The sequence below is a fragment of the Hippichthys cyanospilos genome, chromosome 19 (genome assembly GCF_059441005.1).
Source record: "Hippichthys cyanospilos isolate Australia breed blue-spotted pipefish chromosome 19, RoL_Hcya_1.0, whole genome shotgun sequence".
Taxonomy (NCBI): Eukaryota; Metazoa; Chordata; class Actinopteri; order Syngnathiformes; family Syngnathidae; genus Hippichthys; species Hippichthys cyanospilos.
Genome location: NC_142387.1, coordinates 5930800 through 5947342, shown reverse-complemented (window position 1 = coordinate 5947342; position 16543 = coordinate 5930800). Strand labels below are relative to the sequence as shown.

Below are 16543 nucleotides of genomic sequence, written 5' to 3'. Positions count from 1 at the left end.
AATGTCCAATTTATTCATAAGTTTTATGAAATTGGACTGACGGGCTAATGACCTGTAACCCCAAATTTATACATTGTTTGAAAATCATTCATATAAATTATATAAATTGGTCTGTCACAATGTTTTTTAGAGAGTAACTGCCACATAACCACCACAACAATGAATAAGTAAACACAGAATGTAAAAAAATCTTTATTTATAATTAATTAATCTTTATTTCATAGTAGGATTCTACTTCATCATTTGTATATCAAGACCAATTCAAAGCTGTTTTTCCAAATCAACTGCAGTGCTTGTTTCTGCCAGCAGAGGTCCCTAGCTGTTTCAGAAGCTTCACAAAATGAAGACATTTTCCCCCAAAATTGTCCCTCAATGACCACAAATGGCCCCCAAAAGCTTCATTTAAGCATCACTAAAAATACACATACATTATCCATAAGTTTGAAGCCTGATGAGCGATTGAAAGCTTCTGTTTGGCGTTCACTTCGTGTTCAATTCGGCCATTTTATTTTCTGCTTCATGACTCGCAGATTGACTGACTTTGCCAGGTAGCTTGGCGTGAAAGGATCAGATCCACGAATCCAAACGAGAGATTATGCAAAGACGTGACTTGTCTTGTGAGAGTCATACTCATACGAGTGGTGAAACACGCAGATGTCTTTTTGACAGCGATCTTACTCCAAGTCTTTTGAGGACTTCCTGATTCTTTGACCTGGGGCTGGAGCCTGCGGACCATTACTCATCAGTCGACCATTAATGTGAAGCGAAAACAAAATGAAGACGCTGCATTATTCTTGATACCTCGTTGTTACATTTTTCGTAATCTCCAGTAAACCTTGTGCTAGCTTTGTGTTTCTTTTTTTTACTTTCTATTTGTGTCTTATGTCTTACGGTGTCCTCTTGTTGAGACTCAGTCCTCCTTAGTTTTTGGTTTATTGTATACCCGCTTCTCTTCACATTGATGATTTATCAGTGGCGGTTTTAGATAATACGTTGAAACTGTGCATTTTTCAACACATTTTGGTTGATCCTACGAATGATCCTTTTTTGTATTTCTCACATCGATAACATCACATGCACTTCCAATCTCACATCTTCCTTCTATTTATGAACTTGCCTTCTCATTGACAACAGATTGCAAGACCGTACCAAAAATTTGACAAATCTATTCTATTGACAATCCTGATTACAATCAGAACTTGTATTGGAGTTTTAGTGAAAAAATAAGCAATGCTGGGTCCACATTGATTTTCGTTCTTGTTCTTCCATGAATCTCACAAATCTGTCTTGCAAAACACTCGACATTAAAAATCTGGACAAGCAATCACACCACAGTCGAAGGTATTTGAGTTTTCCCCATTATGCCTTAAAGTGTGGACATTATCACAATGTGAAAGAAAAGCTTGAGTCTTTGTTGCCTAAGTGGGCGTAAGAACATTTGATCCTTGCTTAGTTGGCACTTAAAAAGAGCTTTTGCGCAGCGCCGGAATCACGGAGGAAGGCTCCGACTCACAGAAAATGTGTCCAGAGTGCAGTGGTGACATCTGGAGAAGTGTACCATTCACTGTAACAGAATATGCAAATTATGTGGGATTATTTTATGTGCGCTTATCTTCTTTGAGCCTATTAGGGCTCACACAAGGAGCTACCTGCCAGAAAAGCAAGTACAACGACACAAGTGATACCATTGTTACACTCTTGGTTACTTCATTTCACCACATTTATAGAAGTAGCCTTTTTGCCACTGTTGTGGTCTTGTATGTTTAAGTTTTATAAGTTTGTATAGCAAAACATGCATTTACAGAGTCACTGATGTGTGTAAAACCCAACTTGAAAGATAGGTTTAAGTTAAGAAACTGGTGCGTTTTGCATGATGTTTCTTTAAGATTTGGCATCGTAGACTGCAGGCCTGGCATACGAATTACTGTGTTTTCAATCATTTTTGCAGCACTGCCGTTTCTTTTCAGCATTGATGGTCTTCTGAGGGCCATAAATTATGAAAAAGGATGATGAATTGATCAATCGAGGGGGGTTCTCAATTGATGGTGGGACTGACTAAGTTTAGGTAACAAAAACTTTTTTCTCTATTACGTTTGATTTATGTATTAGCAATATACGTATTTATTCATGTTTATCATACTAATATTTACTACAATTGATGAATAACTGTACTAGTGCTTAAACATTGGTTGCATTTTCCAATTTATGGACAAATTTATCTGAGCAATGCAAGTCATGAACTGAGAATCCTTGTGTAAATTGTATTTATTTCCTCAGAGTTTTTATTATGACCTGTTTTTCATTGTTGGTCAACTTAGTCTTTGCCTGAATGAATCCCACTACAGGCAAATTGTCACTTAAAGCACTTACAGCCTGACTTTTTTGTAAAATTTTGAAAGTTGTTAGGAATGCTGAATTTATTAAATATGTCAACATGAGTAGAACCACACATACACACAACCACGAACACGCACACAAACACACACACAAACGCTCAAGACTCCATGAATAAAGGCACAATTTGGTATGAAACATCCGTTTTAGAAACCTTTCAACTAAAATTTACAACACGCCATAAAACTAAAAAAAAAAAAATCAGCAAATGGTGCCAGTACATTACCTTGTCATACAAATGTCACGCCACCAGATTTGGAAGGTAATGTATAACACTAAATGTGGATGTTTTTTTTCCCTTAAGGTTTTCACAATTGTTTAATTTATTACCTAAAGTCCCAATAATTGTGACAATCACTGAAAACAATGAGATAGAAACACCAATATTCTATTTTGCTGTACCAAAGCACACATTAAGAAGGAGAATGGTTGCTGATGTCAGTCCGCTAAATTGTGCACCAAAAGTAATTTGAATGGATTTCAAAATAAGAGCATTAACAGGAAGTGCAATGTTAGCTGCCTTAATCTTGCTCATTTAACAGGGTTTGATGAATTTGTCTTGTAAATGTTATATATCTTATGCTTTATGTATATTACTAATTGGTCCCCTTTTGTCTTTCTGATCATTTTAACTACTTGTGATACGTTTTCACAAAATCAGGCTTATGTCGCCGAGATTCCTTTTGCATTACTAATAAAAATCTGTTCATTTTCGGAGACATAAGCCCCATCTTGTGAAAATGCATCATATTTATGTTCTCATACGTCTTCAAACATGCACTCGAGAATGAATTCTCTACATTCTTGTTTGTGGAGTCCAAAACTATTGAGCAAATACAAGGTAAGTGTTTCGGGTTATACAGGGTAAGCACCACTCTTTTGACCAAAAACTAAAACTATCAAAGATATTGTATAATCACTACTGTGTATGCAGACAAAACAGAGCAGGAATTTAATTTTGAATCAAAGTGAAACTCAGCGAGGGCACTCTTTGATCCGATTTATTGAATTAATCAACTCTGCTTGTTTCTCTTTGAGCGAGGGTGGAGCAAAGACTTTATCCTAAACTTATTTTACAAAGTTAAAATTTTGTGGTCAACAAAGGACTGTATAAGTGATGTGACTTGCTCCGGACTTATTATTCATCAGCGGGCTTCCCACCATAGTGAACAACTCATGACATGCCACTACTGTAATTATTTTTGCCACAAAGCCAGCAAAAGTGCACTCATTAAATCACAAACTGCCTCAAGGCACACAAACCAACAATCTCTCCAAAATGAACCATATTCCATTTCTTTTTTGTGCACTTCATATCATACATTGCCCTCACCCTTCTGAAAGTAATATCCATTTAATTGCTACTATGAAATAATGATGAAACGGTGCATTATTCTTAGCTTGGCAAAAAGAACCCAGGTGAAGGATCATGCATTCAGTACTCTTTAATGTCTCATTTTTAAAAAGGCGTAATAAAATAATATTGAGTCACATTGGTTGTGTTTTTCATTCACATGCTGAGCTCTTGTAGGTTTCCCACGTGTTGCTGTTGATGCCAGCAAAGTAGCAATAACTGTGGGTGGAGGGCACGGTTTAGCCAAACGTGTGCATTTTGATTGCTTCTGGAACAGCAGGCTGATGAGATTTACTTACATGAATTGAATTGTCAAACTTGTGTCACAAGTTTCCTCCAGCAGGTTTTCGTCAGATTTGCATCACGTTAAGATTTTCTCCTTAAACTTGGCCAACATTGGCATCAAAACTAGACTTTGAGAGGCCTACGTAAATGTAGCGCGATGTACCGTATAGGACAATTAATTATCGTTAAATAAATGTACCAAAGGGGGAAAAAAAGACTTTGGAAAACAAACAGTACCTCAGAGCAGCATATGCTGAACTACACCCTAATTATTCTGTTGATAGTTTGATAATAAGCCTTGCAAAAAGTCATTGGGTTCACTTGATGCGTGGGCCAACAAGTAGAAAGGGAGGGAGCATCATCTGGGGCCTTGCAGAGGCGGCATGTGAAAAAGTTGTGTGTGTGTGTGTGTGTGTGTGTGTGTGTGTGTGTGTGTGTGTGTGTGTGTGCATGTATATTCAAGAGTGGGAGAAAAGAAGAGTATCTTGAATTTCAATTCATTTATTTTATCCCCAGCCTGTGTCTAAAATACACATTACAATAACCTAATTATATGGGTCATGATAGAGGTTACATTTTGGTCAGAGGATGAAAATATTGATACCATGTGTCAGTGTTAGTTGAAATACTTTGCAGATGTAATAATGCTACCAGGCTACAATACTCAGACTTCACTATAAAAAGCAATGCATGTTTTGTGGCTAAGTAAAGTGAATTCAATGTATCAAGTGGAATGTCATAGTTTGCTCATTGTATATAATGAAGTTTACATATATCGTACTGTGAGGTGTTTCGAATATGTTGGCAACCCAGAGAAAAGCTTGCAACCTTTGAACTCAGTAACTTTCCAACATCTTGGATAGGAAGTCATTTAAAATCAATACTTGAACAGACATAATGCCTGCAAGTTTAAACCAGAACAGGGAGAGGTATTTGTTAACCATGCTTTGGGTCTGACTGTCATGTGTCACTCACAAATCAATTTGGGTTTTATGAATGAATATTTATTGAGGTGAATCTTGTAACACACATAATTAAACATCTGAAGGGAAATAGTTCTAGCACTCATAATGAGGTTTAATTGGTGACCAAAAATGTCTAATCCCATTTATCATTCAAGGACAGCTGGGACAGGCTCCAGATGATCCATGATAAAGACAAGATGTCATGTGAAGCAGCAGATAGGTAATGGAAGTGGACAAAGTATAAGTAAGTATAAAACCCTTGAAAAACAAAAATCCTATGCAACAAAAGGGACCTGGGCTGTATGCAGAAAACTACTATCCTAAAAAAAAACACAAAGGAGGGTTGTCTGCATAACATAAAACACAAAGTAACAACAGAGGAAGACTGCGTGCAGAACACAAAAATCCAAAGTAACAATAGAGGGGAACTGGACACACAACACAAAAATATAAAGTAACCACAAAGAGCATGGCTGTGTTCAGAACACAAACATCCAAGGTAACAACAGATAACAAAAATGCTTGCAGACCACAAATATCCAAAGTAACAATGAAGAGCAGACCTGCATGGAGACCACAAATTTCCAAAGTAACAACACAGGGGGACTGGATGTAAAATACAAAATTTCAAAGTAACAACATAGAGGATGGTTGCCTGCAAAACCTGAAAATACAAAGTAACAACAGAGGAGGACTGGATGCAGAATAGAAAAATCCAAAGTAACAACACAGAGGAGGGTTCTCTGCATAACGTAATATTACAAAGTAACAACAGAGGAGGACTGGGTGCAGAAGACAGAATTCCAAAGCAACAACAGGATGCAGAAATTTTATATATATATATATATATATATATATATATATATATATATATATATATATATATATATATATATATATATATATATATATATATATATATATATATATGACACGGACCACAAAAACTAAAGCAAGAACAGAAAGGTTCGCTGCATGCAGAACACAAACATCCAAAGTAACAACGGATAGCAAAAAAGCCTGCAAACCACAATAAACCAAAGTAAAAAAGAAGAGCAGAGCTGCATGCAGATGACAAAACTCTAAACTAAGAACAGAGGGGGACTGGATGCAGAAGACAAAAATCCAAAGTAACAGCAGAGCGCAGGGGTGGATGCAGGAAACAAAATCAAAGTAACAACATAGAGCAGGGATGCATGCAGAATACTAAAATCCAAAATAACAACGGAGAACACAGCTGGACAGAACAGACCATGGAAAACTGCTTGACATTCTGAGAACGTGACGCTGAGGCCCTAGATCGTTAATATTGAGAAACATAAGACTAGGCCCAATAATGTGACAAAGTAAAGCAAACCAAAGGAGACCATATCAAGTGCCAAAATCAAGGAACAAACCCTAACCTCAGTCAACATGAGTTTAGAAATCTCTGACAAATTACCATTTCGCTACATCATTTTGGGATTAAAATCAGTTAGAATATTCTTGTACAATAAAAACTTAACCATAATACACTATATGCAATGCCAAAGACAATTTGTTGTGAATTATGGTCAGTGGAGTGCGCAAAATAATGATCGTGAGAACAAATGAAGGAAAATAGGCTGTCATGAGCATTGAATTCAACAGAAGATCAAATATATTAAATATGTATCCTAGCAAATATTCTAAGGAAGTCCAGCAGTAGCAAGTGGGAGTTGAAACCTATACCTGTATGAAGTTATATTTCTGCACATGAAAATTTCATTACTTTCAGCAAAATTATGAGGGAAAGAGAGCAGGGGAGGATTAAAAAAAAGAGAAGATGGCGAGGAGAGAAAGGAGGAGGGGGGGCAGGAAATTTCTTCCTGCGTCACGTTGCTTTAATGCGTTCAGCAGCTGCCAATGAAAATGACGACCGACAGAAGTGTTATTTCTTTCCCCCTCGCTCTCGGCATCTTGCCCTGGAAAACCACACAGCTTTTTCTGCACGATGAACAAGTGTAATCTTCGAAACACTAGTCAAAAATCACAAATTCAGCTACTCCATCCATCGTTGGAAAGTCACAACACCTGCATAATCCAATGGGATCCAATATAACTGTATAAAAAGTAATACATCTTTTTTTCATATTGACACCCTGAATGATGTGGAAAAAAGGTTTTGTGTGCACGTTGACCAATTTAAACTCAGTCGAGGAACAAAATGTGTGGAATTGCTGAGATGTTGCGCCAATAGCTTTGCTCGTTACAGACCACAAAAAGCAACACGCATCTAAGGATGCAGTGAGGCCTTTTTTGCATGTTTTAATTATAGACTGATTCTGTAGAACGTATGTGAAATTAAGAATGGAATTGTGATTGCTTGTTTATATTACTGTATTTAAATGATAAAAGTTGTGTTTATACTGTAAGGTAGATACTTACATAAGGTACATGTTTTCATTAGTCCTTGGCATCTCTCCAGAAAGGTCACTCTATATAGTTTTCTATTATATGGTTTTAATTGATGATTCAATTCAGTTCGACAATGGGGTTGAATTTGATAGTGCAGCTCATTTAAAAAAGGTCAAATTAAATAATTTGTTATTGTCATTTTGCATGCTTTTATATAACATGAATATAATAAATAAAATAAAGAACTATATTAAACATAAATAAAAAATTAACATAAACATTAAGTAATACTGTAAATATGTCATGGTTTGTTGGGTTGTGGGTTTATTTTGAGGGGTTCTGTTTCTGCTTACGTTTATAGTTCCGGTTTCTGCCCCTGTCGCGTCTCCCTGCGTTAGTTTTGATTTAGTCCACCTGTCTGTTACCTGCGCCTCGTGTCCTCCAATCTGCTCCCTTTGCCTGTTGTCCCTGCCCAGCTGCCATGTGTTAGTTTGATTAGTTTGTGAATGTATTTAAGCCTAGTGGCTGTTACAGCCCGTGTCGGATCATTGTCTCTGTCGTGTCAGGTCATTGTCGTCTTGTAGTCCCGTCTCGTCTCGCCCATCAGTTTCGTGTATTCCTGCCAGCCTGCCCGTAGTGTTTGTTTTCCGTTTTTCCAGCTTGCCTGCGCCCTTAGTTTTTGCCGTCCTGTTTTTCCCGCTTTTTGTTCCCGTTCGTTGTATTAATAAACATGGATTTCATCAACCCCCTGTCCCGACGCTCCCCTGCTTTTGGGTCCTCCGCAACCACGCCGGCGTTCACACCCGCCGTGCACCCCCGTGACAAAATATGCCATTTCACTCTCACATAAAATCTATTTATTGTGTTGCACATACATACATATGTAGAACATATACGCATGCATAAGCATACAGTATATGTGTACATACTTAGAGTACATGTATATGTATGTACATTAGTTTTTAAAAACATACATACATACATACATACATACCTACATACATACATACATACATACATACATACATACATACATACATACATACATACATATATATACACTATATTTGTACATACTCAGAGTGTATGTACATGTATGTACATAGAGTTTTTAAAAACATACATTGATACATACATACATACATACATACATACATACATACATACATACATATACATACAGTATATTTGTAAATACTTAGAGTGTATGTACATGTATGTACATAGAGTTTTTAAAAACATACATTGATACATACATACATACATACATACATACATACATACATACATACATACATACATACATACACACATACATACATACTGTACATACATACTTATATTCATGCATACATACATACCTTGTGTATATACTTGTACGTGTGTATCTACAAATGTGTACATACACATGAATGTACATACAGTTTATAAAAACATACATACAGTACATACATCCAAACAAACTGTCTTTTGTATGTATACACATTTTATACACCAATCTTTTTAAGTTTTAAAAATATTGATTTTAAATAAAACATTTAAACTTGAATGGATTGAACCAGAGATAAATGGACACCTCTGTGGTAAGGGAAAGTGAATATAAGTAGAACTTTCATACTGCTCTTCAATTGGGTCTGACGAAAAATATTTAGCACTTGAAATAAAACACTGCACTGTTTGCTTTTATTTGATGATTCGAATATTGCGGGTCACAGTGACCCATAGGAACGTTGTTAGAAAGACACGTGCACAACGGAGGATAAAAAAAAAAGAAAAAAAAGAGAAGTCTACAAATGATGCTGTATTTCAGGTGACCGGGGAGGGGAGATGGGTGGTCCTTTACCTCCTCGTGCACTTCCTGCATCGTCCACTGGATAGACTATATAAACCCGCAGAAACCAACTTCTCCCAAGGACCTCATATAGTTTGCAAAGCTGAAGAAACTGAGAGCAAGTACACCTTTAACCCTAATCTCATTTAGTAGCGCTGTACAAGAAAGGTAAGAAACGATTTATTGTCCTGCTACAAATTAATCGCGCTGAGACATAAGTCTATTTTTCCCTCTATTGCAGATCGGGTCACGACACGAAGGATATTGACAACAGCAACCATGCAGCCTCGTGTAATTGCGTTCATCTTTCTATGCATACATTGTGGAACAAGTGCACTGGCGGTCACGGTCACCGCTGCGCCCTCCTCCGCTCTGCACGCGGCCAATTTCAGCAGCACGCACGCGGAGATGGACGGCAGCTCTTCGTCGAAAAGCCGAAGGAAGCGTTACATTAGCCAGACCGATATGGTGGCTATTCTTGATTTCCATAACAAAGTGAGGGGCAAGGTGTTTCCCCCGGCGTCTAACATGGAATATATGGTGAGTCCTTGAATATTATACGCACCCACTACCTTGGCGTACAAAGCATTCAATGGAGCTAAAGTGACTTTTTTTTTCCCGTACTTGTTTCGAAATTAAACATTTTTAGTGTAAGTGATTTGTCAGCAGTTTGGAGCCCCTAAACAGTTACTTTCAAAAGCAAGCAGGGGTCATGCATATAAGAGCGCTATTGGCAAGAGCAATATGGGAAAAGAAAAAAATCAAATCGGTCGTTGTAATGCATATAATAGCGAATGATGCGGCGCATGATAATGATTATTTCTTCAATATTAATGTTTTAGTCTCCATTTTCAAAATCAAGGATTTTTTTCCAGAGTATTTTAAATTATTATTGTATTAATAATTATGCGTTTAACATGCCAGAATTGTTTCTCACGTCATATTTTGAAATAGCATTTAACTTTATAGTGATGCATGTGATGCTCTTTGTACTGTAGATCAAGTCGCCAAAGATGGTTCTTAATTCCAAAAAGTGCTGCTTCCGACGAATGGTCAAATCAATTTTAAAGCTTTTTATTATGCAGTCATCATTACATGAAAGAAAGTGGTTGCATGCTTCACGTGTGCACGCAAGTATTTGGGCATCTAAAAAAAAAAAAAACCCTCCATTTTGGGAAACTTGCCAGTTTTCCTTCAGCATCGGGAAGACAAAAAGGTCTTTTGGATCAAAGAGATGGTATTCCGCTCACTTATGCAACCATCTTGACGGATGCTTTATCTCACATCTGAGTGCCGAATGGGACTTAGATGGAGAGGATCTTGTGTTTATATTTTACGCGACTTGTGTAATGATTTCCATGCGTGTGTGTCCAGGTGTGGGATGATACTCTGGCCAAGTCAGCTGAGAGCTGGGCCCACGCCTGCATGTGGGAGCACGGCCCGTCTCACCTCCTCAGGTTTCTGGGTCAAAACCTCTCAGTCAGGACAGGACGGTAAGTGAACTTTGAACCCCTTGACCCCCAACCTCCCTCCCATCCTCACCCCCCCGGGCTACATCTGCTGCAGCACTCTCAGCAGGGATGATGCTGCCTTGCAGTCACGGTCATTGCTTTGCAGGCCCCCTTCCTTTTTCTTCCACTTGACTGGTGACCTGGTGACTGCTCTTGGAATGCTCGCGTGACCCCTCAAATAAACAGAAGCTATGTTTTAAGGCTTGACCCATGAGCGCAAAAAAGCTTTCCTTCAGTCGCTCTTGACTTTCCATGAGGGACATCATTCACCAATGATTTTTTTTATTGAGCAATACTGTGAGACTCAAGGGAGCACAACTCATATTAAGTGTGGCTGCTCAAAGATGGAGCTATGCAAGCAGAACTTTCACATGGCATTCTCAGTCCCCCGCGTACTTACTGTTTTTCCATCGTGTTTCATATTTATAGCTTGGGCTGAGTAAATAATTAGGCTAGTTTTGATACAGGTTAGTGACAAACTACTAAGGTTGAATGATTCTGAAAAATAATCTAATTGCATTTTTCCCTCAATAATGCAATTGCAATTTAATATGTAATTTTTCAAAATCCTCCCATATATATTTTTCAGAAACAGGAAATAAAAATATGAATTTCAATAAACAATGTCAAATTTCTCATACAGAAATGTTTTCGTCTCAAAACCCTAACCCAAGGTTGGCTTATACCAGTCTTTCTCAAATAGATGGGTGCGCCCCCTTGGGGGTGCAATGTTGGGGTGGAGGGGGGGAGGGGGGGGATTGCTTTCGAGCTGTGTTGTGTAATTGCACATCTTCGTCACCTGGTGCCGCTGTGACTCATTGTCAAAGTCTGCAGAAAACCTTTTAAATTGCTTTTAATATAACTAAATATGTATTTTTAATGTTTTTTTTCAGATTCAGAATAAGTTGTAACCTGTATGAACCATTGTAAAAAGTAAAGTTAACATTTGCTGGAAGTTATTTTTTCTTTTGTTAATGTTAAAAAGGATACAATTCATATGTATACCTATACATTTTTTTATAGATAATGATTTCATTTATAGACATCACAGTGAGTGGGGGGTGCGAAATGCCTTCTGTTTCCTTGGTAGGGCTTTGCAAAAAAATATTGAGAAACACTGGCTTACTCTAAACTATAAGTGGGTGAACCATGAATTATGTTCAAAGGCAGTTTATCTATCGCAATTATCTTCGATTAGATTTGTTAAATTACTTTGGGCTCTATAATCACGCCCAGCGCAAGTCTGGCGTAAATCTGGCATGGGAAAGCCATATAAACGGTGTGCGCCGTTGTGGGCGTGAACACAGCCAACTTGCCTCGCAACGTTTCAACGCAGCTTTCTATATTCATTTCAGTTGACGTCCATTTATGTCAACGGTGCTCAAAGTCTTAATGTTGATGCTGTAACCCAATAGCTACAATACAGTATCAAGCATATCTCTTCTAACTTTGTGTTATGTTCTGGCGTTTTCCCTTTTCAGGTATCGTTCCATCCTTCAGCTTGTGAAGCCATGGTACGACGAGGTTAAAGATTACTCCTTTCCTTATCCCCGCGACTGCAACCCTCGATGCCCCCTCAAATGTTACGGCCCCATGTGCACCCATTACACGCAGGTAGGCAAGCTATGATTACATGCTAATATTAGCATTAGCAAAGGCCATCTCATAATTGATGATTACTTTCAGGGTTAGGCTTTATATTATTCTTAGGACAAGTGAAATGCCATCTTGCTATTCAAATACCACAGAGTTCATACAGGTAAAAACCTAAACTTGGAAGAGCTGTGGGCGTGGCCCTATAATCTTTGGCAACATTTTGTAGGCATGTCTACCAAGAATAAACCCATTGTACAGCTATTTTGTGGTCATTTTGGCACTTGACAGGAGTGCTTCAAAAAGTTGACGACATTTTTCTGCCATTTTCTTGGATTCATAATTGTTGCCATCTAAAAAGAATTTTGGACTGATGGAAGTTTCCAAAATATAATAATACAAGATAGATGATTTTGTATCTCTCAGTAAGTGACGAAATATCATGTGTGTAAAGTTCTAACCTAGGAGATATTTATAGACATCTCCCTTTGTACTGTGTGAAATACAGTATGTAGCTGCTAATACCCATAAAAAGGGTACTTTGATTACCATTATCATCGTTGAAATAATCCATAAAACAGCATTCATGGATACTTGTTTTGTCTGTTTTGCAGATGGTGTGGGCAACATCCAACAAAGTGGGCTGTGCAGTTCACACCTGTCACAATATGAACGTTTGGGGTTCCGTGTGGAAACGGGCGACATATTTAGTCTGCAACTACTCGCCAAAGTAAGTCCTTCTCATGTTGCTACATACCGCTTATAACATTGAACTCGTTAACCCGGCGACGGGATTATAGCTCCCGTCGCCCACTCGGGCCGATCAGTGCCGACCTGTGAAATGCCACCCATGTCGCTTGGGGGATTCAGATAACCTCAATACAAGCCTGTGAACAGGTACTGTGCAACTAAAGCGCTTGAGAAGAAAAGGAACGCAAGGAGGGAGAATTCCAAGAATTAAAGCCAATTTGGATTTATGGGCAAGGTTATCTAATCCCATTGGTTTAAGATATATGTTAGGCAGTCTGCCCAATGATGACCTACTTGTTTGACTAGGGAGAGTCGACATGACCTGGCTTTCATCGCATATTTACTCTATTCATCACTTCTTAACTGTAGCTGTAATTTGGCTGTTGTAAAATGGACGCATTACAAATGGCTCCAACTGCAATCCAATAAATTTATCGCCGTGAGATTACGCATGCTAAACACAAATCATCGTGGTTTCTTTTTTTTTTTTTGTGTGTTCATAGCTGTACTTAAGATCTCAATTTGCCCTAAAACGGCAAATGAAAAGAGAGCAATCACACTTATGATAGATAGATAGATAGATAGATAGATAGATAGATAGATAGATAGATAGATAGATAGATAGATAGATAGATAGATAGATAGATAGATTCTGAAAGAAATTCCATCATTCTTTATGTCATTCAATACTAAAGAAATGTTAACTCTGTTCGTGTCTTCACAGATTCATTCACATTCGAATGTGCATATTTTCAATATTTTTCTTTTTTCATACTGTATTAGGGTAAAGGAGGGTCTGAAAATAGCTGGAACTGAATGAGTTAAACCTAGTGTTAGGTAATGAAAAAAAAAGACAGTTGATAAATTGGTTGTTGATATTTGTCAGTCGAAATTTTTAAGTTTTAAAATGATTTCAGTTGTTCATCATTTGTGTTAAGCAAGGATATTATAGGTCGTGGATTCGATTCAGGCCCTGGCCTTCATGAGTGGAGTTTTCATGTTCTCCCCATGCCTACATGTGTTTTCTTTGGGTACTCGTGTTTCTTTCCATGTTTCCGAAAAAAAAACAAAAAAAAACATGTATGACGGTATATTAGATACTCTGATGTGCCTTAGGTGTGTTTGGGTGATGAATGGTTGTTTGTCTATGTTTGCCCTGCAATTGGCTGGCAACTAGTTTAGGGTGTACCCCGCCTGCTGCCCGAAGGCAACTGGGATAGGCTCCAGCATGCCCTCAATCTTTTTGAGGATAAGCTGCTAAGAAAATGGAAACACTCACTAACTGCAGTACATCGCTCATTTAAAAAACTAACAATACGGTGAAAATATTATTTTTTGTTTTGTTTGCCAATTAATATTCATCAACCTTTAGTGGGGTTTTTTAAAATTTCGGTTTGACCATACAGAATAAAAAAGTTAAATTTGTCAATTGACAATGTAGTTTGCTTTACTTTTTTCCTCAATATTTAATGACCTTTATTTTTGATACAGCACTCAACAAATATTTCATAAATAGGAAAAAATCCTAAAACTAAAAATGATAAAAACGAGCTAAAACGAAACATCAAAAAAATTAATTTGCTAAAACTAACTGACTTCTTAAAAAAAAAAAATCAAGATGAACCCAAAACAAACTACAATGAAAAGTCTATTTATACTGCCCACCATTGTGTATTATAGGGGCAACTGGATTGGAGACGCTCCCTACAAAGTCGGGGTCCCATGCTCCGCCTGCCCCCCCAGCTACGGCGGCTCGTGCAGCAACAACATGTGCTTCCCGGCTCTCAAGACAAACTACCTGCACTGGTTCAAATAAACCACACTTCCACAGGGACACTCTTATCTTAAAGGCGTAAGGATTTGCACAATCGGCATGGACCAGTCTATTTTGTATATATGGCTTATTTAAAGACACAAAGACACATTTGATGGCAGCAGACAATTTTGACAATGTGTACATGGACTGTAAATTAATGTAGCTTTCCAAGATTTTTTTTTTTTTTTTTTGTACTTGCCTGGACTGTTTATTTTTAACTTATATGTAGTATGGGTCCTTAAAAGACACTCACACATACGGTGCTACGTACATTTTTACCGTTGACTATGTAGCAATCAATGTCCTAACGTCACGATAGCTGCTCATGTGTGCTCACTATGGTGCTATAAGGGCATCACACCTCCATGTTGTGTGCTCTTGCATTTGTTGGAATGTTGGGGTATAACTTCAAACGGACGCCAGCGTAGCAGCACCGCATGCTTCATCCTCAGACAGCTATTTTTGGCCTGCGAGGAACCGGCAAAAGTGCACTTACTCAGAAAGTTCAAATGTACAGTACATTTCCTTTTTCCTTTTTCTAAATGAAAAAGAAAGAAACGCAACTCTAGTGTTGGCTATGCTGGCACTGTAGACAATAATCCATGATTTTCTGCCAGTGTATTATTTTTATTTGCAGTCTTAACACTGCTATAATCTGGCTGCATAGCATATCGGACCTTTATTCTGTTAGATAATCATAAGTATTTAACTGTACATTGGTATATTTACTATCCATATGTTTTGATATTGGAATGATCCACTGTTTTCTTTGTGATGCAGTTTTGGAGCAAAACACTCAAGTGCACCTTAATTGTTTGTAAATGTCCAAAATACCAGCCTCCCCCCACCCTTTTTTTTTCATGTGTACATAATCATTTTACCTTGATTTTCCTTTAACTACAGTTAATGTATAAGTTATTCATTTTTATATTGGAAAATATTTAAATGGCATTATTTTTTTTGTATTGTTTTAAAAGGGTTTTGTATATATATCCTACTGAGACCCAGCCTAATTATATGTTTTATTCCATACTCCATTTTGGCTCAGCAACACAGCTAAGTTAATGGCACCCCAGCCAAACACATGAGACATCATTAGAAAGGCCAGGAGTTCCTTTTCTGAGCAAAATATTCCTTTGTAGGGTAACTCAAATGAGTCAAAAGTTATAAATATATAACAGCTGTCCACTACAGTGGCCACAAATGAATTGACTGAGTCTCAGGAGGACATATAGTGAAACAAGTAACATTATACAGTTCATTGGGAATGAAGCACTAGCGCGATATTGGCAAAAAACTTTTTCCTTTTCAATGTAAAGAAAAAAATACATTATTGATTGACTCAAGAAAGAGGGGCATTGCTGCAACTAAAACAAACATGTTCCGCACTGATTACAAGCTGTTTATGTAATGAACCGCTCTCTTGCTTTGACATTCTTAATAAAATGATTTAAAATTGGGTCTAAGTGTGTGATGATATCCATAGAACAGGAAATGGTACCATTCAATGAGATACATTGTTAACTTTCACCTAGTCGATACTGTATTCACGTTGGCTTGTGATACCCTAGACCAGTGGTTCTCAAACTTTTTTTAGCGATGCACCCCCTGTTAAATATTTTTTTAGCCAAGTACCCCTTAACCAGCGCAAAGCATTTTGCCATAAGA

The 16543-nt window shown here is 37.6% G+C and overlaps 1 protein-coding gene across 1 annotated transcript; it reads left to right on the top strand.

The window, feature by feature from the left end:
• The first annotated feature begins 9257 nt into the window (after positions 1-9257).
• Positions 9258-16334, top strand: LOC148407720 (peptidase inhibitor 15-A-like). The gene is made up of 6 exons (XM_088402178.1): positions 9258-9373; positions 9447-9745; positions 10580-10698; positions 12198-12330; positions 12924-13039; positions 14740-16334. Exons 2-6 carry the CDS (start codon positions 9485-9487, stop codon positions 14873-14875), a joined length of 765 nt encoding a protein of 254 aa, XP_088258304.1. The 5' UTR covers positions 9258-9373; positions 9447-9484; the 3' UTR covers positions 14876-16334.
• The last annotated feature ends 209 nt before the right edge of the window (positions 16335-16543 follow it).

What these genes read in the sequence shown, in the direction of transcription:
- LOC148407720 (XM_088402178.1), top strand. Translation starts at nt 9,485, where the DNA reads ATGCAGCCTCGTGTAATTGCGTTCATCTTTCTATGCATACATTGTGGA. An exon ending in CTCTCAGTCAGGACAGGACG is followed by an intron (nt 10,699 to 12,197) that starts GTAAGTGAACTT and finishes TTCCCTTTTCAG; the next exon opens with GTATCGTTCCATCCTTCAGC. An exon ending in TGTGCACCCATTACACGCAG is followed by an intron (nt 12,331 to 12,923) that starts GTAGGCAAGCTA and finishes TCTGTTTTGCAG; the next exon opens with ATGGTGTGGGCAACATCCAA.